At 35.1% G+C, this 24,715-nt stretch overlaps 1 protein-coding gene across 1 annotated transcript in view; it reads left to right on the top strand.

Annotated features, from left to right (window-relative positions):
• LOC106883855 (scavenger receptor cysteine-rich domain-containing protein DMBT1) overlaps positions 1-24,001 on the top strand; it is a 103,375-nt gene extending 79,374 nt beyond the window's left edge. The window contains exons 18-29 of the mRNA XM_089352465.1: positions 2,708-2,865; positions 4,052-4,190; positions 4,881-5,053; positions 5,652-5,790; positions 7,988-8,160; positions 9,921-10,059; positions 12,135-12,298; positions 13,759-13,900; positions 15,473-15,651; positions 18,068-18,209; positions 18,849-19,018; positions 23,898-24,001. Coding sequence (XP_089208591.1) covers positions 2,708-2,865; positions 4,052-4,190; positions 4,881-5,053; positions 5,652-5,790; positions 7,988-8,160; positions 9,921-10,059; positions 12,135-12,298; positions 13,759-13,900; positions 15,473-15,651; positions 18,068-18,209; positions 18,849-19,018; positions 23,898-23,941 — 1,762 coding nt within the window. The 3' untranslated portion in view covers positions 23,942-24,001. The remainder of the gene's footprint in view (positions 1-2,707; positions 2,866-4,051; positions 4,191-4,880; positions 5,054-5,651; positions 5,791-7,987; positions 8,161-9,920; positions 10,060-12,134; positions 12,299-13,758; positions 13,901-15,472; positions 15,652-18,067; positions 18,210-18,848; positions 19,019-23,897) is intronic.
• Positions 24,002-24,715: the final 714 nt, after the last annotated feature.

Raw genomic sequence — 24,715 nt, 5'->3', positions numbered from 1 at the left:
GGAACCATGTGGCTGGTAAGTAACCTTACCACATAATGTATATATATATTCTATATGTATTATATGTTATATATATTATATAATTATATTATATATATAGACTATATATAATATATATATATATATATATATATATATATATATATATATATATATATATATATATATATATATATATATATATATATATATATATATATATATATATATATATATGCATTAATACATAAGCAGCACGAAGTTTTGTCAATGAACAGGTCACGGTTTCAGAGCGACGAAAATATTTTGGCACAAAATAAATTTAAATGTTGAAGTTAATCTAGCGGTTTTTGTCAGTTCTTAAATGGCTGTAATATATATACCTGTAATGTATGTATATATACTTTGTGGGTTTTTTTTATCCGGTTTGCAAGATTCTTTATGTAAATTCGTCAGTTGAAACGAATTTTGTTGTGTCTGGGGAATCTCAACGTCCATTTACAAGGTTGCAAAAGCAAGGATGATTTTGGAAAAGAAAAAATATAAATAATAAATGAGTGGAAATTAAACCGGTGATTGTGTTAGATATTAAATAAGTATGTCTCTCCCAACATACAACAAAATATGTATATGTATATATATATATATATATATATATATATATATATATATATATATATATATAAAATAGGATAAAATCTTTATAAGAATTTATCAAGTAGTCAGCCTGAAAAAAACCCATAAGGAAAAAAAACCATCGTTTTTTTCCCATAAATATATATAATTTATATAAGGGCATTACTATATAGTAATGCCCTTATATAAATTATATATATATATATATATATATATATATATATATGTTAGATTTTAAGTAAGTATGCCTCTCCCAACCTACAACAAAATATGTATATGTATATGTATATATATATATACATATGTGTGTGTATTTGTATATATATATATATATATATATATATAAAAGATAAACAAGAGTGAAAAAACTACAGAAGGCTTGTGTTACACGGTTAAAGTATATATTTAAAATATGTCAGAAAAATGTTATAAATTTTTTTTTGGTATATAACCATTGTATTTGGAGAAATAACCGGTTTCGTGTTGTCTTTTCAAATACAATGGTTATATACCAAAAAATTTTATAACATTTTTCTGACATATTTTAAATATATACTTTAACCATGTAACACAAGCCTTCTGTAGTTTTTTCACTCTTGTTTATCTTTTATACATCCAACCACGTGCTTTCACATACCGATTTTCTCACATATATATATATATATATATATATATATATATATATATATATATATATATATATATATATATATATATATATATATATATATATATATATATATATGTATATATAATCAAAATAAGCAACAGGATATCAAATAGTAATGCAGTACGACCGTCTCAAGCAGTTCCATTTAATTGAACGATTAATTACAACAATTTAAATGCAATGAATTCAGCTGCAGAAAATAGAGAATTTTTTTTAACAAGTAGGACACATTAATATAATTTTTCTTAAATGTTTGAACAGAGTAAGAAGATGGAAGAAATTCAAGTTGTCGTTATTGTAGCAAAGTGGCTAAGGATATTATTTTGATTTTATTCACCTTACTTCGAGCTGTGGGGATAATACCAGGGTGACTTGGTACTTCAACTTAAGTACCTAATTCAACTAAATTTGTATATATATATGAGTGCGCGTGTGTGTGTGTATGTATGCATATATAAGTATATATATGTATATATACGTATTTGTAAGTATGTGTATGTATATATGTATATATATGTATATATGTATTATTTAAAAGAGTTCCAACTCTGTCTGTTTTTATGTTTTATTTATATTCTTATAAAGTTAATGTGGGATATAGAATATGGAATATATGATATAATATAAATAGTAAAATGAAATGAAGTATTGAATGTCTTATTGAATATATGAAATATTGAGTATTAAATATAGAGAATTAAATATTATACGTATATATGTATAGATATGTATATATGTATATATATAAAGTAAATGTTAGAGGTAATACTTGACAATTGTAAGCACCAGTGTATGCCAGCTCGTGGTTGAGGTGAATGAATAAATTGTAAATGAAAAAATAAAAACAAAAACACAAAGGCTTCTGCGGTACACGTGTTTCAAGCTTTATAGTTGTTACATCAGTGTATAATTGACAATATAAAGCTATCTTCAGCCGTAAATGTATGTATTCTCTCCCAAGAATTATATCACATAGGCGTTAAAGGAGGAAGAAAGATGAGATATAAGAGGTGAGGTTCCGTTTGGTATTTTGCATTGTACTATACCTCGTAGAATTCTTAATTTGATATATTTATACATAATTTTCTCGGTATTCCAGAATCCGTCCATACCTTGCCACAATTCAGTGTGTAGTGTTAAGTTGGTGGTTAAAAACAATACAATAAAATAACATAACAAAAATGAAATAATAATATAATAATTTTTATTTTATTTTATTTTATTTTATTTTATTTTATTTTATTTTATATTAGTATTTCATTTTTGTTATGTTATATATATATATATATATATATATATATATATATATATATATATATATATATATATATAATACCTTCGATGAGATACAAAATTGTAATATAATATACGGTTTACTAACTGAAAAAATATTCTAGACAGATATTGTTGGTTTCTTTTTAGGAGTGGATATGTCTATGATTATAAACATCATTTAAGACAACACGGATTTCTGTCTGATACGAATTGTAATGGCAACGAACAAAACCTAAATGACTGTCCACATGGAATATGGGGCTTCCATCGATGTAATAAATGGGCCGGTGCAGAATGTTCGAAATGTAAGTATTTTTTAAACATACTTTAGTTACAAAAATAATCTTGATAAGAGTACTTTATTATGGATTACCAGGAGGAAACGATTATATTGAAATATAGTTGGTACAGGAGAAACAATTATATATATGAAAATTGTATCATCATCATCAATCCCTAGACATTGCTTGTTCGTTCTATGACGTCTTGGACTCATAGAACTGGTTACCGTGTTATTTCCATGGTGTAAAAGTGACCGAGATCTCAACACATTTCCTGAACAGGACGCCATTCCATCGCAAGCTTTCTCATTTCATAGCTGAGTGAAATTGAGCAACGTAAAATGAAGTGATTTGCTCAAAACATAATGCACCAGTTGATACGGAGAACGAAACCTCAATCTTGTTACCGTGAGTGCAATATCCTAACGCCTAGACCATGCGCATCAAGTTACATATATTAACTCTTTCGGTAAAAATGAGATTCTAACACTGTTGATAGTTTCCAGTTTTAAAATTGCTTCGTTTAATTATATAAACTGGAAGGAGATAAATAAATAAATAAATAAATAGTGGCTGTGTGGTACGTAGCTTGCTTACCAACCACATGGTTCCGGGGTCAGTCCCACTGCGTGGCACCTTGGACAAATGTCATCTACTACAGTCTCGGGCCAACCATGATGCGCATGGCCTAGGCGTTAGGATGTTGCACTCACGGTAACAAGATTGAGGTTTGGTTCCTCGGATCAACTGGTGTATTGTGTTTTGGGCAGGCAAAAACACTACATCTTACGTTGCTCAATTTCACTCAGCTATAAAATGAGAAAGCTTCCTTTCAGGAGATGTGGAGTGAGTGGATTTGGTAACGGAAACTGAAAGAAGCCCGTCGTATATATGTATGTGTGTGTGTATGTGTGTGTGTGTGTGTTTGTACCCACAACATCGCTTGACAACCGATACTGGTGTGTTTACGTCCCCGTAACTTAGCGGTTCGGCAAAAGATACCGATAGAATAAGTACTAGGTTGGCAAAGAATGATTTCTGGGGCCCTTTTGTTTGACTAAAGGCGGTGCTCCAACATGGTCGCAGTCAAATCGCTGAAACAAGCAAAAGAATAAAAGAATAAAAGAATAAATAAATAAATACTTTGTCTACCAAATATTACTGAAATGCACGACTTTGTATTAATCATATATTTTGTTTATCCTTCAAGATAAAATTCGGCTGAGAGGTGGAAACTCTACAAAAGAAGGTAGAGTGGAAATCTTTCAAAAAGGGATTTGGGGAACAATTTGTGACAGAAACTGGAATGATGAAGCAGCTTCTGTAGTATGTAGAAGCTTAGGTTATAAGTAAGTATGGCTTAAATTTTGATTGATTGGGGAAAACACTTAAACATTTTGAAACATTCTTATATTCTGTTATTAATTCAAATTAATTCGCACTAAAATATAAGTGAAAATTCAAATAAACGTAAATTAATTAAAGGAAATCAATATTATTCTGTGTAATAAGGCGACAAGCTGGCAGAATCGTTATCGCGCCAGAAAAAATGCTTAGCGGTATTTCTTCCGACTTTACAGCCTGTGTTCAAATGCCTCCGGGATCGACTTTGCCGTTTATCATTGTGGAGTCGATAAAATAATACCAGTTGAACACTGGTGTCGATGTAATCGACTTAAACCTTCACCCTATATTGCTGGTTTAATGCCAAAATTTGAAACCAATATTATTCCATAAGACAAGGTGGGGAGCTGGCAACATCTTTAGTACGCCGGTCAAAATGCTTTGTTATATTTCATCCGTCTTTACGTTCTGAGTTCAAATTCTGCCGAGATCGACTTTGCCTCTCGTCATTTCGAGATCGATTAAATAAGTACCAGTTGAGCACCGGAGACAACGTAATTGACTACACCTCCACCCCCACCCCCACCCTCGAAATTTCTGGCCTTGTGCCAAAATTTGAAACCAACAAATATTATTCCATGTAAGCCTTTCTTTGTTATATTTTCTTTCTTTTCTATTTGTTACCTGTTTCTTAGCCAAGGTGTCTCATATGGTGGCTGGAAGTTTGGTCAAGGAAAGGGCACTATATGGTTTGACGATGTTACGTGTAATGGTGATGAAACTTTCATTGATCACTGCGCGAAGAAGCCCTGGAGTGATAAAATGGCTTGTAATCATTCGTGTGATGCAGGTGTCGTCTGCTTGGAGAGTAAGTAATTTGATGTTCGTTTCTCTGAATAAATTATTCGTGTTTTGTGGAATTTATTCCGGCACTTTACATTCTCAGCTCAAATCTGAGCGAGTCCCATTTCAATTTTTATCCTTTTGTGGAGGTCGATAAAATAAAGAACCAATCAAATACTGGAGTGGATGATAACGACCAACCATCTTAAAATGTATTATTCTTGTGCCTAAAATAAGAAAGCATTTTTTTTTTTTTGCAAATTGTTTCATATCAGTAGTCAACTGGAAATGCGAAGAAAATTTACTCCTAACACTTCATGAATGATTTTATTTCCTTTATTCTTTCACTAGTGGGAAATATATTTACGCCATATCTCACTTTTGATCCCCCAATGCGCACTTAGAAATAAAGATTATTTGAATTTTGAAATATCCAAATTCCTTCTTTGAATCATAGTTTAGAATCATCCATATGATGTCACATGGTCTTTCTTAAAAAGATATTTAACTATCTGAGTAATTTGTATCCCAAATTACATAAGTCATTAAATTGTTACCAATGTAAAAAGATCTTTTGAAATATATGAAGAAGGTTCTACATATTCAATTCGATATTTTTACAGAGGGAGTTCGATTGGTTGATGGCGATTCAGAAAAAGAAGGACGTGTTGAGATTTTTCAGACACATAGATGGGGTAACCTTTGCGGTGATTATTGGAACAATAATAACGCGATGGTGGTTTGTCGGATGTTAGGTCACATGTAAGTATAAAATATATGAAGTTTATTTTAAAATGTCCGTACATTTTATGACACAACTACAATTTTAATTTCTTCTTTATCAAATTTCGCTTCACACAGACTATTAATATATTTAATTAGAGATGCACTAAGATTAAAATATTGGCGTGTAAAATTGTATTTAATACTTGCATATACATTCAAACGTGGAAAGACCACCGCTGCGAATACTGCAGCGAGAGATGAAAACTTACCTTAGCAATAAATAACGTCAGAAGACCGTAGGACACGTGTGTTTCTACGTCGTTGCGCTTCATTAGCCACAGACATCAAAGCTATTGTTCATAGCCTACTAAAATCTGCGGTACTTATCAAATAATAGGTTAGGTGTGCTTAGCTGGTAAAGCTTGACGACGAGAAATACGTATCGTATGATCTCATAATGTCATTCGTAGTCCAGTGGTGTTCTCACGCAGATTGTTTTAAAGGAGAATTTCCCTCCGGAGAAAGTATCCACAGCGAACGTCTTTTCGCATTTGAATGTACACGCACGGGTTAGATATAACTGTACACACTTGTATTAAACTAGCTCTTTATAATTCAAGAAGACCACTCAGTTTAGTCATAATAAAACGTTACTTTTTACGTAACTGACTCACAACGATCCTCAAATCTATTATTAACAAAATAACATCGATGTGTTAGTGTTACAAATATATAATTTTAATTATTTGGTCACTTTTTGAAACATTTATACATTAGAGATGTGTCTGTAATAGTGTTCTTCTAAGTAAATGTTAAAGTTTCTTGTTATGCTGCCCACCGTCGTCAGATATCTAATTTCTTTCATATTCCTCACACTTGATATCTTCCTGAAGTGTTAATTGGTGTTTCTGTGGATTTTACTTTCACCTGCAAATATGTGCCATTAATTAACCAAAAATTGCTTGTAATTTTTTCCTGTTGGCAAGAAAATTAATGCTGCGTGCAGCTCTTAACGTTGTCTCCTTCTTGTTATCTCAGTATAGTTTTAACTTGACCCGTTCACCATGGCCGCTCCACTTGCTCTGAAAAGCAGGTACAACGACCCAACCTGTTTTTTTTTTATAGTCATTTTCTTTTGCAATTTATTATTCACAGAGGTACCAAAAGCACGATTCACTATTTTTAAAGCATATTTAATATATTTTTCAATACACTTGGTACAATCTTTGTACAATCATCTTTATGTCCTCAGAAATAGATGATAATTTTGGCTGAGAAATGAGCCGCGTGTCCACTGCTTCCTTCACTTCTTCAATCACAGCAAGTTAACGGCCTTTTTAAAGCGTCTTTGAGAATTAATGTAGAAGACAGATGATGGCCCAAAGAACCGAGGATTCCTTGAAGTATGCTCCACAACTCATATTTCTATTTCTATAGATTTCAACAGTATGAGCAACAGTATGAGCAATAGTATGAGGACGTACCACAACACACCTTTTGACAGTAATCGTCGAATTTCTATTTTTGACTTGAAGGTCTTAGCTTGTTGCGTAGGACCTGACTAGTAGGAACGAAATAGTAGGAACGAAATACTTTTCCTGAGTTTATGAACTTTTCCCCGATCAGCAATATCTACAAAATAACAGTTTAAAATGTTGGCACAAGGCCAGCAATTTTAGGTGTGTGACGGGGTTATTCAATTATATCGACCTCAGAGCTCAAATGATCCTTATTTTATCCACCCCAAAACAATAAAAGGCAAAGTCAACCTCTATGAAATTTGAGATTAGGACATAAAACCGGCAGAAATAACGCTAAGCACCTTATCCAGTGTGTCAACGATTCTACCAATAGTATTGATAGTATTGATATCTACACAAATAATAATAGTTTAATAAGAATGCTTATGCAGACCACACGTAATTTATTATTATTTTGCTATATTTTCAGTTTTCTCTTAATTCTTTGGTAATATTAGATTATCGGTTATTATCTGTTTTTCACTTTCACTGCCCTTTACCTGTTTTTATCCCATCTTTTTTTTTGCATATATGAGTTTATTAAACTTTCTTTGGACATTAGTTGTTTTTCCAAAGGTGACATCGGCTTCAGTGATGACACTCGATTATGCTCTGTGTAGATTTTATGGTGAGACACCATAATTACACTCAATAACTCACAAGGCGTAAGTTAAACCTTTTTTTTTTTACATTTTATATACGTTACTATACAGGTATGGAATCGGATACCAAATAAGAAAGAATGTCTACTTCCCACCAACCACGTCTTCGTTGTTAATCCAGACGCCTTTGAATTGTAATGGAAGTGAAAGCTCCATTTTTGATTGTCCTGTCTTTGCGTCAACACGGTGCCATTTTCCAGGGGCTTATGTAATTTGTGGAGACGGTCAGTCCAGCTTTACGCTTTTGTAAAATTTGCTTTATTTTACATCCCCAATCCCCAAATATAGATGAATCAGTTGACACTGAGACCTTATAAGATAAACACAGTATTTAAACAATTTCAACAATATGCGCAGGTACGGTCGTGGCTGTGTAGTAAGTAGTTCCCTTCCCAACCATATGGTTCAGTCCCACTGCCTTACATCTTGGGTTTATGTCTTATGTGTGCATTAACAGACGGAAGCAGATAGAAGCGAGTAATATATATATATATATATATATATATATATATATATGTATGTATGTATGTATGTGTGTGTGTGTGTGTGTGTGTGTGTGTGTGTGTGTGTGTGTGTGTGTGTGTGTGTGTGTGTGTGTAAATTGGGGAATAGAGTAGATAAAATCCTGGCTGCATATGTTTCATAGCTAGCGGAACCCGCGGAAATAGTAATTATCCAAATGAGGAGTAGACTGCAAGCTACTCTTCAGGCCAATTATGTCTTGATAATCAAGGTGTCCTTACTGCGGAAACAACAGTAACCTAATGAATTTGATTACACAATTCATGTTCTCTTTTCCTTTATTTAATTTCCATCTGCTTCAACTTAGGATCTTCAAGAGAGAATGCAAATCCTTAATTCATATGCTACAAATGGTCATGATATTTGGGACTATAAAAATCTGAAAAACATTCTTAAGATTTAAACGATGGTGGTTAAAAAAGATACTTCCCATCGCAACCTTGTTACCAAGTAGATGGCCGGTGAAAATTTCCTCTAAAATTGAAAAGAGAACAAGAAGAATATACATACATACATACATACATACATACATACATACATACATACATAAAGAAAACGTAACTTTACAATATTATTCTATTTACTTAGTTTTAGATGTTTACACTCTTATCGTTTTCAACGTATTGTCCATTTGCAGTAATGCATTGGTCCAGGCGCGTTTTCCACTATTTGAAGCAGTGCTGGAGCTCTTGCGAAGTGATTCCTTTTAACGCCTCCGTCGATTTTTTTCTTCACCTCTTCCAGATCTGCAAATTCGTAGCACCAGCTTTCGTCACCAGTGATGATCTTCGAAAAAAGGTCCGGATCAACTTCCAGCTGTTCTTTCAGTTCAGGACACGCATTCAGTCGTCACTGCTTTTGATCTTCCATGAACAAGCGAGGCTCAAATTTTGCTGGAACTCTTTTCATTCGCAATTCCTCGCTCAAAATTTGTTGGCAAGTGCTCCAGGACACACCAGCCGTATCAACAAGTTCGTCAGTTGTTCGGTGACTTCCTCCAAGATCAGTTCACGAGAGGTCGAAGGTCGTTCTGAACGAGATTGGTCTTCAAGTGACCATTCCTGAAGTATGGAAATCACTCGTAAACTTGTGTTTTGCAGCGTCCTTGTAACTGTTTGAAGTATGACAACTGTTTCGGTTGCCATTTTCCCCAACAGAAAACAAAATTTTACGGAAGCACACCTTCGTATCGGCCATAGCAAAAATTGCCGAACAGAGGAGAAGCACTGCAAAACAAAGACGTTCCACGTGACAGTACGATTCCGTACCACGACGCCGGTCGGCAGACTGATGCCTAAGAGTTGCATCAAGTGGCTTCTAGCGGCAGTAGCCTGAACTACTACGGGTTTGTCCCTCGGAGACAAGTGTGAGATACTACGGGTCTGTACCCCATCGTACATACATAAATACATGTGTGTGGGTGTGTGTAATATATTTAAATATTTTATTTTTGTTCCCATAGTTGGTGTCCGGTTGGTTGATAAAATATCTGACAACGCTGGAAGTATTGAGGTTCTACTCGAAAGCAAATGGAGATCGGTATGTCCTAATTCATGGAATGAAAACGCAGCATTCGTAATATGTAATATGTTGGGTTTCGAGTAAGTAAAGAAAAACAAGTTGGAACATATTAGTTGAAACTGTTCAAGCTTAATTTTTATAACAGATATTGATATTTTTCAGTTCTATATTTAAGAGATGAGGCATTATGTATATTATTTACATTATTTACACTTAACAGATATTTGTCCTCATCTTGTTTGTTGTTAACACAACGTTTCGGCTGATATACCCTCCAGTTTTCATCAGGGCCCTCATTCCTAAGATATTTTTCGACGTTATTATTATTAATATATCCACGGGCATATGGCGTAGTGGTTAAGAGCGCGGTTTACTAACGCCAAGATTCCGAGTTCGATTCCAGGCAGTGACCTGAATAATAATAATAATAATAATAATAATAATAATAATAATAATAATAATAATAATAATAATAATAATAACAGCAACAACATCGAAAAATACCTTAGGAATGAGAACCCAGGTTCGAAATTTCTCCAAGACACCTGATAAAGGCTGGAGGGTATATCAGCCGAAACGTTGTTGCTTATTTTGATATCTATCTATCTATCTATATATATATATATATATTGGTGCAAGAGTGGCTGCGTAGTAAGTTGCTTGTTTACCAACCACATGGTTTCGGGTTCACTCCCACTGCGTTGCATCTTGGGCAAGTATCTTCTACTATAGCCTCGGCACAACCAATACCTTGTGAGCGGAAATGATATGATAGACGGAAACTGAAAGAAGCCCGTCGTATATATATGTGTGTGTGTGCGTTCGTGCGTGCGTATGTGTGTGTGTACAACAGGCGTCTTTCAGTTTCCGTCTCCCAAATCCACTTACAAAGTTTGGATAAAAAGTGCCACGCAATGGGACTGAACCCGTAATCATGTTTGAAAAGCTAATTTCTTAAGAATATACACCCTGAATATACAAATATTACTTTTCGGTAATTTAATGAAAATAATATGCGGGAAATATCTCACATGTGTAGAATGATAACTGGCATTTTTGTTTAAATACCTTTTTAAATCAATCAACATGTAAAGGATGTCCCAGAAAGGTTTACTCATTGATATTTCTCAATTATTCAAAATAAACTTAAAGTTGGATAATGAAATTTGGCACACACGTCTTAATGTAAATTGTTAATCTATTGCAGTAATTACTTTTCAAGATGACCACCTTTCGCCTTGATCATAGCCTGCAAAAGATCGGTCACTGAGTTGAATGAGCACCGTACCACTTCATCTAACTTGAACCATGAAGACAGAAGGGCTTTCTTCAAATCTGGCACATTTGAACTGGAGCGAGCCGAAACATTACTCTCTAAGTGAGACCAGATAGCAAAGTTCATGGGATTGATGTCTGGACTTGAAGGAGGTCATATCCTCTTGTCCCGGAAACCACTGGAATGCTCTTTGTACCAACTCTGTGTCAAATTGGATGTGTGGGCCGTAGTTCCATCTTGACTGAAGATGCAACAGTCACTACAGTTTTCTCTAACACTTTCTCATCCAGCATTTCCAAATAAACTTCACTGCTGGCCTTGACACCAGCACCGATGAAGATCAAGGGAGTCTTGGGCCCATCAGTTGCAACTGCGTACTATACTATGAGTGAAGCTGGCTTCTGACGGCGTAAGGGATTCCTTCGGACAAGTTTCCTGCATTACGTTCATAAAGCTTGTCATTCTGCCTGTTGGTAACTTCCTCCACAGTGAAGATCTTCTCGTAGTACCATATCAACACTTTGTTAGCGGCGCGCTTCATCTCAGCTAACACGGTTTTGCCCCCGTCGAGCCATTTCTTCTTGGAAGCTGCTGAAATTAACTGGGATTGTTTCTTGTATACGTTTAGCTTTAAATCCTCTTTAAAAATCCTGTGCATATGAACAAAAAACATAAGTATATCATTATGTAAAATGTAGATAATATTACTTTATTTTTTCGGAAGTGTTTTAAATATGTATAAATCTTTCTGGGACACCTTGTACGATGATATATGATATCAATCAACATGAATTATGGTATGTGGTATAAGTTATTAATCCATTGTCAGTGGGGAATAGCAGATTATTGTTTCTCCTTTTAAATATGTTAATATTCTAGAGATGGCTTTGGACTGAGTAATCTACAAACACCACAGCTGCCAAGATATATAAAAAATCTCAAGTGCGATGGTACTGAACATTCTGTTGATGAATGCTTATACGAACTAACAGGTCCGAATTCTTGCTATTCGAATACTGGTGTCGGAGTCTTCTGTACCATGGGTAAGATTATACATATAGTGTTTCATAAGTTTTAATGCAAAGAGCGTTCATATTCTCTCTCTCTCTCTCTCTCTCTCTCTCTCTCTCTCTCTCTCTCTCTCTCTCTCTCTCTCTCTCTCCCTCGCTCTCTCTCTCTCTCTCTCTCTCTCTCTCTCCCCTCTCTCTCTCTCTCTCTTTATTTCTATCTGTCCATTTATTACTCGTTTTCTCATTAATAATCGATTTGTGGTATTTTTCGTGCATGATTCTTCCCTTTTAGTGTACTAGGAACACATATTCGTCGTGAAGAAGTCGTTTTTCTCCTGTGACGAAACGCAACAGCGATTATCATATCTGCATTCGAATTTACCGGAACGTATTAAGAAAAAATATGCAAAAATCATCGTTTTGATTCTCGCTGTTCATTTTGCATATAACGATTTATAATCTTTCATTTTATTTTAAAGAAAGTAAAGGCAAAATGCATAGTATTTATATATTTTGCAACTTTGAATTTAAATAAATTACGGAAATGTAATTGCAGGGCATGCAGCGTGTAAGACTCATGTTAACCATTCAGGAGCACAAAAACCGTTAACCTTAGCTAAAAACCATCATTGTCGTACTAACTCCGAACGTTGTCAGTGAACAGCTTACTACCGTTATAACGCAATCACTAACAATATGTGCACCTTCTACCCAAGTGGTTCTCAACCATGTTTTGATTTTAAGATTCCCTTTGCGTCCTATTTCAATCAACTGGACCTTTATACCCATTCAACGTGTAAAAAATGCCCTACCATATTTTAAAAATTAAATATTATTAAGAATTTTATTTTAAAAATTGTCAAAATATTTTGTGTATTGTAAAAGTATTATCAATTCATTGGAGATAAATTTTAACGACAAAATCTTATGTGAACTCCGGTTGAGAAACACTGTTTTATCCACTGAGGATTTCTTATCCCAATACTTAGCACCTTCTATCCAAACAGGTTTTTAACCCAATGCTTACACGTTACTTCTTGTAGTTTTCGAGTTTTAACTCTAAAGAAAAAAGAAAAAAGAACGGAATTATATCAACAAAGTATTTCAATACATTTTCACTTTTTAAATTTCAAATTTTTGCATTTTCCTTTTGTACTTTGCAAAAAGATAATGGAGTGCTGGCAGAATCTTTAGCACACCGGACGAGATGCTTAATGACGCATCTTCCGTCTTTACTTTCTGAGTTTAAGCTCCACTGTGTTCGACTTTACCTTTTATCCTTTCGAAGCCTGTAAAATAAGTACTAGTCAGAACTGGGGTGATGTAATCTACTATCCTTCACCCAAAATTTCAGATCTTGTATATATATAGTAGAAAGGAATCTTTATAGCTTTATATTCTTCGTGTCCAACAGTAAAGAAAAAGAATTATTTCACATTCTCTCGAAATTTCTAAATTCTTACGGCGTAAACAACATTATTAATATTTTTCAGCTGAGATGCGCATCAATAATACAGTGCCGGGTAGTTCATTCGGGTACCTGGAAATCTTATACAATGGAATTTGGGGTTCTGTCTGCAGCACGTCTTGGTCAAATTCCAGTGCTGCAGTAGTATGTCGATTCCTTGGTTACAGGTAAATTTGCTAATTACTCACCTTCAAATTTCCTAACACTTGGAAAATAAATCTAATCTATTGTAAGGGGGGTGATTGCTGAGAGGATGCGCTTATCTTTGGTGGTCAGCGTAGGTGAGGTTCTGTGAGCTTCTCTGATTGGCTCCAGCTAGCTGTCATCTCCTGTTAGTGACTTTTCTTTGCTGATATTTATTATTTCCTCTTTTAAGACGGCGAATTTGCGGAATCTTCCGGTTTTATATTCTGAGTTCAAATTCCACCGAGGTCAACTTCAATCCACTTGAAGTCGATAAAAGGAATTCTTGCTGAGCATATGGGTCGATGTAATCAACTTACACACTTCTATTAAAAATTGCTGGTTTTGTGCCAAAATTAGAAAGAATTATTATCTCCTCTTTTCATTATTTTTCTTGTAAACATCTTTTATGTAAAACTCCTCCGTGTTGTACCCCTGTGGTACAACACTGTAGGGCTTTACAACGGCTTATTCTTTATTTCTAGATAAGCCATACGTGGCTCCTCTCTCAGTCAAAATTATGTACGAAGAATATTATATGATGATGGACAAGCATATTGAAAATCATCTTTATATAAATGTGTTCTGGTGTGTATTTGTTTGACTGTTTGTTTGCGTGTTGATGGAGCGCCCGGTTGTATTCTTATAAGCCATCCTTGCAATTATTTGGTTCCTTGTTCTGTCTCATTGTGCGCCGCCTTAGGCAAATATCATCTACTACAGTCTTTTCTTGACCAATACCTTTGAGTGAAATTTGCTGGACGCCAAAACAGTGGAAATACGTTAAGGGAACCTTTTATGTTGCTGATTAGTTGACTCATTCATGTAGCCCCTACATAAGAAGCCTTTCTCTTGCTAGCATTCGAGCCAACTGTCTGATCTGAACTGATAATATTTTTACCCTTCCATTCACTAATCGCAGGGTTTCTAAAAAAGTTTCTTGAAGATTGCTCTTGCTCCTCTGACTAGAAATATTTGAAAAAGTTGATCATGTAGGGATTTTATCTGAAAACGCTAAGACATCCATACAGACAGTTCCAAAATGTTGGGCCATTTCAGTACAAGACGGTGCCATAAGCATATTCTTTTGGAAAACTGGGGTATTTAAGTTTATGTTTCGGTTTCCAAGGTGTAGCAGAGGACTGAAATCATGACATTCAATCCATCCTAAGCGGACGCTGATTTGTCGCAGGCCCAACTTTTCAACTGATGCTGGAACTCATTTACTTGTGAATGAACTAGAAAACCGTGAAATGGAATAATTTTCTCAAGAACAAAACGCTTTCAGGAATCAAAATCGTGATTTTACGATCTCCAGTGCAACACGCTAACCACCAAGCCAAGTATGCACATTCACTAATTAGCATATTAGTAATTATTAGATATCGTAGAACCAGATCAGATTGCATTGCCATTTCCTTTCATCCTTTAGGGTTCCTTTCGTAAAATGTTTCATATAGGGAGCAGGTTTCTGGCGGATTCCTCTGTTTTACAAAACACATGTCTTTGCACCAATGTGGAGAATCAATGTATAGTTGATATACCATTTTTTCCAGACAAGGCGAGACAGTTCCACATTCCAACTTACATTTGACTTCTCGCGGAAAGCATCAGTCATGGATTGATAATGTTCGATGCCACGGAAACGAGAGTTCACTATTGTCATGTGAACATAGTAATTTCGGTCGCGCCTTTTGCAGATTCGATAACTCAGCAACTGTAAAATGCACAAATTGTAAGTATATATCTTTTTATCACTTTGATGTAATTAACTCTGATTGTGTTTTCCGTTATACATTTATATTACTAATTTCTAATTAACTAAAAAAATTATCAAGATCTGAGCAAAATACTTTCCGTTTGAAAACGGTATCAGATATATATATTTAATTCCACATTTTTAAGATGATTACAGAATTTTTTTCTGACAGTGATGACGTGCGAGCTGTTCTAGCACGCGCACGCGCACGCGCACGCGCGCATGCGCACATACATATATGCACATACGATATTGCATTATATTATTAATTTATATAATATAATTTCGTATTTCAATAAACTTTACACAATCATACGCCGGCTAGCTGGCAGAGTGGTCAGCACGCCTGACAAGATACTTAGCGGCATTTTGTCTGACTTTGCGTTTTATGTTCAAATTCCGCCGAAGTCGACTTTGTTTTTCATCTTTTTGGGGTCGATAACATAAATACCACTCGAGTACTGGGGTTGATGTAATTGATTCACATCCTCCTCCAAAATTTCTGGCATTGTGCCAGATTTGAAACCAGTATTTTTTCTCTCTCTTTCTGTTCTGAGTCGAGGTATCGCCGAGATCAATTTGTACTTTCATCTCCCACCGCCGGGATCGGTAAAATAGAGTATTAGTCAAGTAACAGAGTCAATAATAAAGACTAACCCTCTCCCTTCCAAATGTACTCCATTTGGAAATACTCATACATTATTATGTTATACTATATATAAGCAATGTTGTGTAAAATTAAACCTTTATGGTATATAAAATACAACCTTAGACTGAAAATGTTATATATTCATATCTAAAATACAGGTGAGAAAATTTTTAATCGCAACTTACATTTAAAATTTTTACCTGCTTCTTTGGTTGTCCTCCGTTGTGATAAGTAATGTAGTTCATTGGAAAAAAACTATCACAATTTGTGTATAACTTGAGTTTTCGACCACAACATTCTACAATAAGCTGAGAATATGACTTCTAATTTAGGTACAAAACCAACAATTTTGAAGGGAAGGAGTCGGTCGATTACATCGTCCCTAGTATTTGACAGGTAGTTTATTTGATCGATCCCGAAAGAATGAAAGGTAAATTTGACATCGAGAGCATAAAGAAAGGGAAGAAATATTGCAAGGCATTTTCTCCTGGTACTACTTATTTGCCAGCTAGCCACCCTATGATATAGAATAATGTACTGATATATAATATTATATGCTTAAAAATATAACATAATGTGACCATCTGTGTACCGTACCTCATGCAAATACATCACGAAAGGTAATTCAACTATGATGTTTGTCTGGAGAGAATATCTCTTACAGACGTCCAGTATTTCTAAATACAAATATGAAGGGTGCTGAAAAGTTCCTGGCTTTAAAGGTATCATAAAAGGTCCGGTTGGAGGCCCAACCTTCCGAGTTCTTTTACACGGCTTAAAAAAACTGAAGGACTGCTGCAATGAGTGAATTTGAGAGGGGAATACGTTGAATAAAGTCACAATTAAATGATCCTCCTGTATTTTCTTTCACCCAAAGCAAACCCTTGTATATGAATAGCGGACGAAAATCGTGCAGCATCGGTGATGGGAATGCCAGATGAGCATTTCAGGTTCTGTGTGCCTGTGCTTACTAGCAAACACATACGAGGACAAAACGGTCACTACTGATTTAGGAAAACTGTGAATGAAAATTTACTGATGTTGCCATTGGCAGCTCAACTGAATAAAAGTTCGTTATATGCAACAGAACCAGTATAAGATTTTAAAAAATACTTGCAAAGGAATCCATATATATTAACGTTGCTTGTTTCTGTATCACTAGATTTATTCTGTCATATAATAGGCACGGGTATAGCTATGCGGTTAAGACGTTCGCATTGCACCTACGTGAATTCAGTATCAGTCTCACTGGACAGGTGTCTTCTGTTATAGCCCTGGACCGACCAACGCCGTGTGAATGAATTGGGTAGATGGAAACTGTGTGGAAGCCCGTCTTGTGTATCTATATATATGTGTGTGTGCTCATGTGTTGCGTGTGTGCGTGAATGTGTGTGTTTGTGCATGTGTGTGTGCTTGTCTCCTGTCCCCACAACCTGACAACTTGTGTTTGTTTACCTCTCCTAGACCATGCGGTTCTGCAAAAGAGAGCAATGTAATAAGTACCAGATTTTAAAATAAGTATATGGCTATATCCTTCGAGATAGTACTCCAGCATAGCTGCAGCTCATTTACTATATTTGGCGTTTTAAAACATTGTGATTTCCCATTTTTTTTTTCTTTACCCTTGCTAACATTTTTGCAAACATTGTTTGTATATGAAAGCATTGTTTAAAAAGTTATTCTGAAAACTGAATCGTAATTCAGAAAGGTACATTAATTTTGTTTCCTTTTCTTCTATCATAGTTGTTGGTATTCGACTTCAAGATGGACGAAACAGTAGTGAGGGACGTGTGGAAGTTGATTATAAAGGAGTATGGGGTACGGTATGCTTTGACGATTGGGATGATACGAGTGCAACTGTTGCCTGCAAAATGCTAGGCTACAGGTATATTACTTCTTTGTTTTCTTTTCATTCATATGCCTGCATTTACACATCTCTACACCACAACTTATTTATATAATAAATAAACGATTAGTTCGGAGATATGATCACGTTTAAATTCTACATATCATTACTGTAAACCCGTAAAGATCCAGTAGTATCATTCTATTGAAATGCCTTTGAGATAAGAATAAGTAAAGGTTATACACACGCGCACACACACATACATACATACATACATACATACATACATACATATATATATATATATATATATATATATATATATATATATATATATGTATAACAAAATCAAATTGGAAGGTACTGCACGAGTGAAAATATATAGGGAAAACGATTTGAAAATGCAGAGGTCTTTTAAAGATGTTTATTGACTTGGCTGGTTTCAATTTTTTTTTTTTTAAGAATCATTCGCACGCCGAGCAAAATGCTCAGCGGCATTTCGTCTGTCTTTATGTTCTGAGTTCATATTCCGTCGAGGTCAACTTTGCCTTTCATCCTTTCGGATTCGATAATATAAGTTTCAGCTGACGGCCGGGTTCGATGTAATCCACTTACCGACTCCTCAAAATTGCTAGCCTTGTGTCAAAATTTGAGATCAATATATATTCGTTCTTGCAGATACGGAAGAGCAACTGAAACGAATATATTTCTACCTTCGAAGAAACCAATTTGGTTGAACCGCGTGAAATGTAGAGGCATGGAATCCACTCTTTTCGATTGCCCACATGCCCCGTGGAAATGGAACCATTGCAGTCATAGAAACGAAGCTGGTGCTATCTGTCATAATGGTATTATATCTATTTTACATTCTAATCTAATTTAAAAGCTTTTTATTGAGGCTGTTGTTATTTAGGCCTGTGGCCAGAAACATGTCTTCTTTGTTTATGATATGGACATATGTATGTATGTATGTATGTATGTATGTATGTATGTATGTATGTATGTATGTGCGTGCGTGTGTGTGTGTGTGTGTATGTCATTATTCAATTTTTATTTCAAGATTTCTCGCCAATAAAGAAACATCCGGTTTCTAACCTAGATCCAAGGTGCATTCATTGGGATTACATCAACAACAAGGTATTTTTGTATGTATGTACAGGGGTTGGACAAAATAATGGAAACACCTTAAAATTTCAAACAAATTTATTTTAATATGGGGTAGGACCACTTTTGGCAGTAATTATGGCTTGAATTATACGAGGTATGGACACATACAAAGTTTCAATTGTTTCTAAAGGAATTTTTGTCCATTCGTCAGCTGAAACAGTCTCCGGTTATTGTAGAGATGATAGTGGAGGATATCAACTCCTTCCTTGTTTTTCTAAAATGTACCATAAATGTTCAATAATATTGAGATCTGGGCCAGATAAGATGCTCAACTTCACTAGAATATTCCTCGTGCCATTCAGTAACAACTTGAGCTGTGTGAATTATTGCATTATCATCCAGAAAGATTGTGTTTCCCTCCGGAAGCAGTTCCGCCACCATAGGATGAATTTGATCAGATAAATTGCTTAAACAGTCTTGACTATTAATTCTACCATGAAGGGAAACCATTGGGCTGTCGGATTTCCAAGATATCCCAGATCATCACAGATCATCACAGATCCTCATCCATGTTTAACAGTTGGAAGAATGCAGGCTGAGTCAAATGCTTCTTTTGGCTGTCTCCACACGTATACTCGGCTGGTGGTCGGAAATAAAGTAAATGATGGCTCGTCAGAGAAAATAACATTCTTCCACTGCTCTAGGGACCAATTCTGTAGATTTTTATTCCACTCTAAACACTTTACAACGTTTTATTTTTATTTATTTATTTTTCTTTTTTACAAGTAGTGGTTTTCTGATTGCAGCCCTCTTGTGAAATCTGGCTTTGTGCAGCTCCCGGCGAACAGTTTTTGTGGAAACTGGGTTCTTGAGGTGGTCATTAAGCAGTAATTTTGGGAGCTATACTTTTGTGATCCTTTCTAACAATTGGCGTAAGAGTCCGACGGTCTCTATCTGAAAGTTTTGGTTTTCTTCGGAGTTTTGTTTGGACGAGGCGGTTTTCCCCTCTTTCTCAAAGGTTGTCATTACTTTTGAGACAGTACTTCTTGATACATCAAACGTTTCGGCTGTTTTCGTTACACTAGCGCCTGCTATACGAGCACCAACAATTTGACCTCTTTGAAAGTCCGATAGATCTGTTATCTTAATGAATTTTAATTATCTTTTTTCTGATGATATCTGAAAAGAAACAGCAATTTTAGCAAAGCATTAAGCAACACAAATAATAAATCAAAAAACATGAAAACAAGCAAGCTTTTGACGGTTTTATAGATATTTCAAAATTATGATGCTATGATGCTAAGTGTTTCCATTATTTTGTCCAACCCTTGCATGTATGTGTACGTGCAGATTTGTATATTTCGTTTTATGTATGTCTTTTCATGTATGTGGTCGCATGTCTAAACCTGCTCATATATACTAAAATGATAAACTTCTGGAAAGTTATTCAGATTTATACAGTTCCAGTGATGGAGTAGATCTGTAGGCTTCGAATCAGCCTTCTTCTTTCTGGTTTTGAGAAGCCTAATTTCTCAAGATTGATATTTAGGCAGTGTGTTACATATCCCAGGGCTCCAATAATTACAGGTATAAACCTGAAATTGTAATCTGGATATAGTAACTGCAGATTTCTCAATCGTCCAGCATAGGTATTCTCCTTTCCACTGATCTTCAACGTAGCTTCTCTTCTCTATCCCAAATTATTATATCAGATCTATTGTGTTTACATTTTATTGAGTACTCCTTGCATGTATGTATGTATGTATGTATGTATGTATGTATGTATGTATGTATGTATGTATGTATGTATGTATGCCTGCTTGCTTGCATTCATGCATGCACGTACGTACGTACCTATGTACGTATTTATGCATGTATGTATCATCATCATCATCATCGTATGGTATGCACAAATGTGTTACATTTGGAATTAGTATCTTTGAGGCTCACAATCAGTTTCTTTAGATATCGAAGCTCTTACAATCATCAGATTTCTATATCAATGCAACTCTTGTAGTTAGACTAAAAAAAGTGAAGAAAAAACTTCCGAGCTTGTTGGTGTCTAAAGAGTGTCTAAAGCGTATGTAACTGCTGGGATTACTTTTGCGGAAACCCTCCACAGTCTTCGCATTTCCTTAGCCAAGTCATCGTATTTATCTATTTTCTTCTGTCCTCTAACCGCTACATTCATATCAGCAGACAGCCACAACTATGATAATTCACTCGTTTAACATCTACTCCAGAATGATTATTATCTGGCCAGCTTGTTAGAATTTTATGGTCAGTCTATACATTAAGGTCTCTTATGACCTTAAACGGTTCGTTCTCTGTCACACCCACTGGCTGGTGTTGGTAACACTTTCGGCTTAATTTAAATCCCCTTTGCCGTAAGACGTCCCAACATAATACTTTGATTACACAATTGTGTATGCGTCTATACTTCTTCTGTGCAAATGGACTACAACCATTTATTATGTGCAGAATGTGCTTAGTACCTCAACAGTTCTGTCTACTCTTGCCTTAACGACATTCATTCCTAATGACTGACATTCGGTCCTTCCGTTTCTTTTTTCGGCTCTCTGTTCTTCAGCCATAATCAAGATTTATCTGCTGCAACATCCTACTTTTATTTGAGATGCTGACAAAACTGTTCTTTTCCCCAGATACTTTTCACTCCTATTTTCTTTTTCACATATTCTTCCACAGTTCCCACACCTTCTTCTTCTTCTTCTTCTTCTTCTTCTTCTTCTTCTTCTTCTTCTTCTTCTTCTTCTTCTTCTTCTCATTATTATCATTGTTGTTGTTGCTGTTATTTACGATACTAGCTGATAGAACTTTTAGAGCGTCAGACAAAATTTCTTAACGGCATTTTCTTTCGCCTCTTTACGTTCTCAGTTGAAATTTCCAGATCTACTTTGCCTTTGATCCTTTTTGGGTCGATAAAGGAAAGTACTAGTGAAGTACTAGGATAGATTTAATCCACTATTAGCCTGCTTGCTAAAATTTTTAAACCATTTTTACACCTTTCAAGATAAATAGCGCATGGCCTTGCAGGTGGGACCCAACTACAATTTTCTTCAAATTGAGTAGCCTATCCCGCTCGAAAAATCCCTTAATAACGGTTATTTGAGGACGTTGAACGAAACACCCATGTTTCCAGAAATGACTTATTCAAATCAGAAAGAATTCCTCTCAACACATGGCTATGATGTTCCCTCACTATTTCTGCTCATGATCAGAGATACACAAACCATCAGCCACCAAAAGACATGGTCAACTGGTTTAGGTCAATCAGCTGACAAGCAAATCTGTGGTATTGAGCAGAATATTTGTTGTATCCCATCTTTTATACCAAGACAAAATATGTACATGATAACACTGCTAATCAGTTAAGATTAGAAGCCATGAAAGCCAGTAACTGGTTCTGCATCAGGGCATGTCGACTTTGCTTTCATCCTTTCGGGCTTGATGAAATAAGTACCAGTTGAGTACTGGAGTCGATGTAATTGATTTATCCCTTCCCCCAAAATCTCAGGGCTTGTGCCTATAGTAGAAAGGATTATTGTTGTTGTTGTTGTTGTTAAGGTGGTGAGCTGGCAAGACTGTTACCGCGTCGGACAAAATATTTAGAGGCATTTCATTCAGCTTTACATTCTAAGTTCAAATTCGGCCGAGGTCGACTTTGCCTTTCATCCTCTCGTGATCGATACTAGACGAGTATTGAGGTTGATGTGATGCATAGCCCCCTCCCCCAAAATGTTAGGTCTTGTGTTTATAGTACCAAGGATTATTACTCTTGTAATAGTTATTGCTGGTCTTGATTTGCGAAACACATCAAGAGTCTCTTTTCTTGAAAGAAAATTGGGTACGTCATGGAAAATAAACTCAAGAATGTGAAGGGTAAACAAAGAGAGGGGGAGAGAGAGAGGGAAGGATAGAAAGAAAGAAAAAAGAGAGAAAAAATAACATAATAATCATAGATCTAAGTGTTACTAATCTTTGTGACGTACCGATGGCTATCTTTATTGGTAATATACCAGTGACCTTACAGAAATGGTTAGGTGTGAAGAGGACAACAGGAAAAGGAATTACTGTTTCTGTGAAGTTACAGTTGCTGCGACCTGATGAAAACTATATTTGATTCTACCGAGTTTTAACAGAGGCGAAAATAAATACTTAAGTGCCTATCCTGGCTGAAACATCTAGTTTGATAATCATGTGACGAACGGTCTTCATATAATATAAATACAAAGGCTTTCTTTTTAACTATCATATTCTTTGGAAAACCTTGATTGTTACAGCTTCCATCCTCTTTTCTATAATCATCATCTATACTATAATAAATAAAAGCTGCTTATTAATTAACTTGGAGTATATAACATTTATAAAGAGGGCAATTATTCGAGTCTACGCTGTCCAATCTTAATATATATTTTTATCAAAATTAGATTTTAAAGGTTCTTTTATTATTGAATAACTGAAATGTTTTTAAGAGATTTACTTAAAATATAACATCATTTAATAATCTTACAGAATAATTCAATTTAAGTTTTGTTTTTCTTTATTTTCATTTGTCGTTCAATTTCTAGTATTGTATAACAATTTATTTTATATTTTCAGGCTCACCACCCACAATGCCAGACCGTAGAACCATCATTGGATAACTAACAATGTTTCTGAGTTCTTATTTTCTACTAATGAATAAAACTATTTATGTTTAATTATCCCATCGTGCATTGTGCATTTGTTTTGTTTGTTATTGATAACGTCTACGGAGAACAGAAAAAAAAAAAAAGTAATTACATACATATGTGTGTCAAGCCGATAATTAATAAGTGCACGTCAGCAAATAATTTGTTTGCTGATTTCTATGAACAAGAACCAAAATTCTCGCTTTGGTCCGGGGTACCTTCGATCTCGATGATATGCATGTGCCTAGACATAGATACATTCTTATGAAACATGTACAAGCACATTGGTTAAAACCCATACACATGTACAAACTTATACCCTCTTAGAATATACGCATATATATATATATACACATTGTAATATTCATATAAACACACTCCCACGCAAAGCGATTTTCGAAGTCCTCTTGTCTCAATAAATCGAAGGTGTTGTGAACACGCATTATCTAGAAAGTGTCGTCCGTAAACAAAATACAACAGCGGTTGGCATGTTCGTGTTTGATTCTGTCGGAACGTATTAGGAATAGACATGAAAATCATAGTCATCATTAAAATTTTTATTACCTGCAGCCATTACCAACGATCATTCTAGTTGTCATACGTTTCAAAGGTTGGATCTGTGATTTGATGTGTGTAGGTATTTGTATGTCAGGCAATGAATATGTTTATGCGTGCGTGTGGACGTGTGTGTGTGTGTATACCAGCAGTTATTACCGACAATCATTCTAGCAATCTTCTTTCATTTTC

The sequence above is a fragment of the Octopus bimaculoides genome, chromosome 5 (assembly GCF_046866305.1).
Source record: "Octopus bimaculoides isolate indiv1 chromosome 5, ASM4686630v1, whole genome shotgun sequence".
Classification (NCBI taxonomy): Eukaryota; Metazoa; Mollusca; class Cephalopoda; order Octopoda; family Octopodidae; genus Octopus; species Octopus bimaculoides.
Note: the sequence above shows the minus strand (reverse complement) of the source record. Positions and strands in the feature narration are given on the sequence as shown.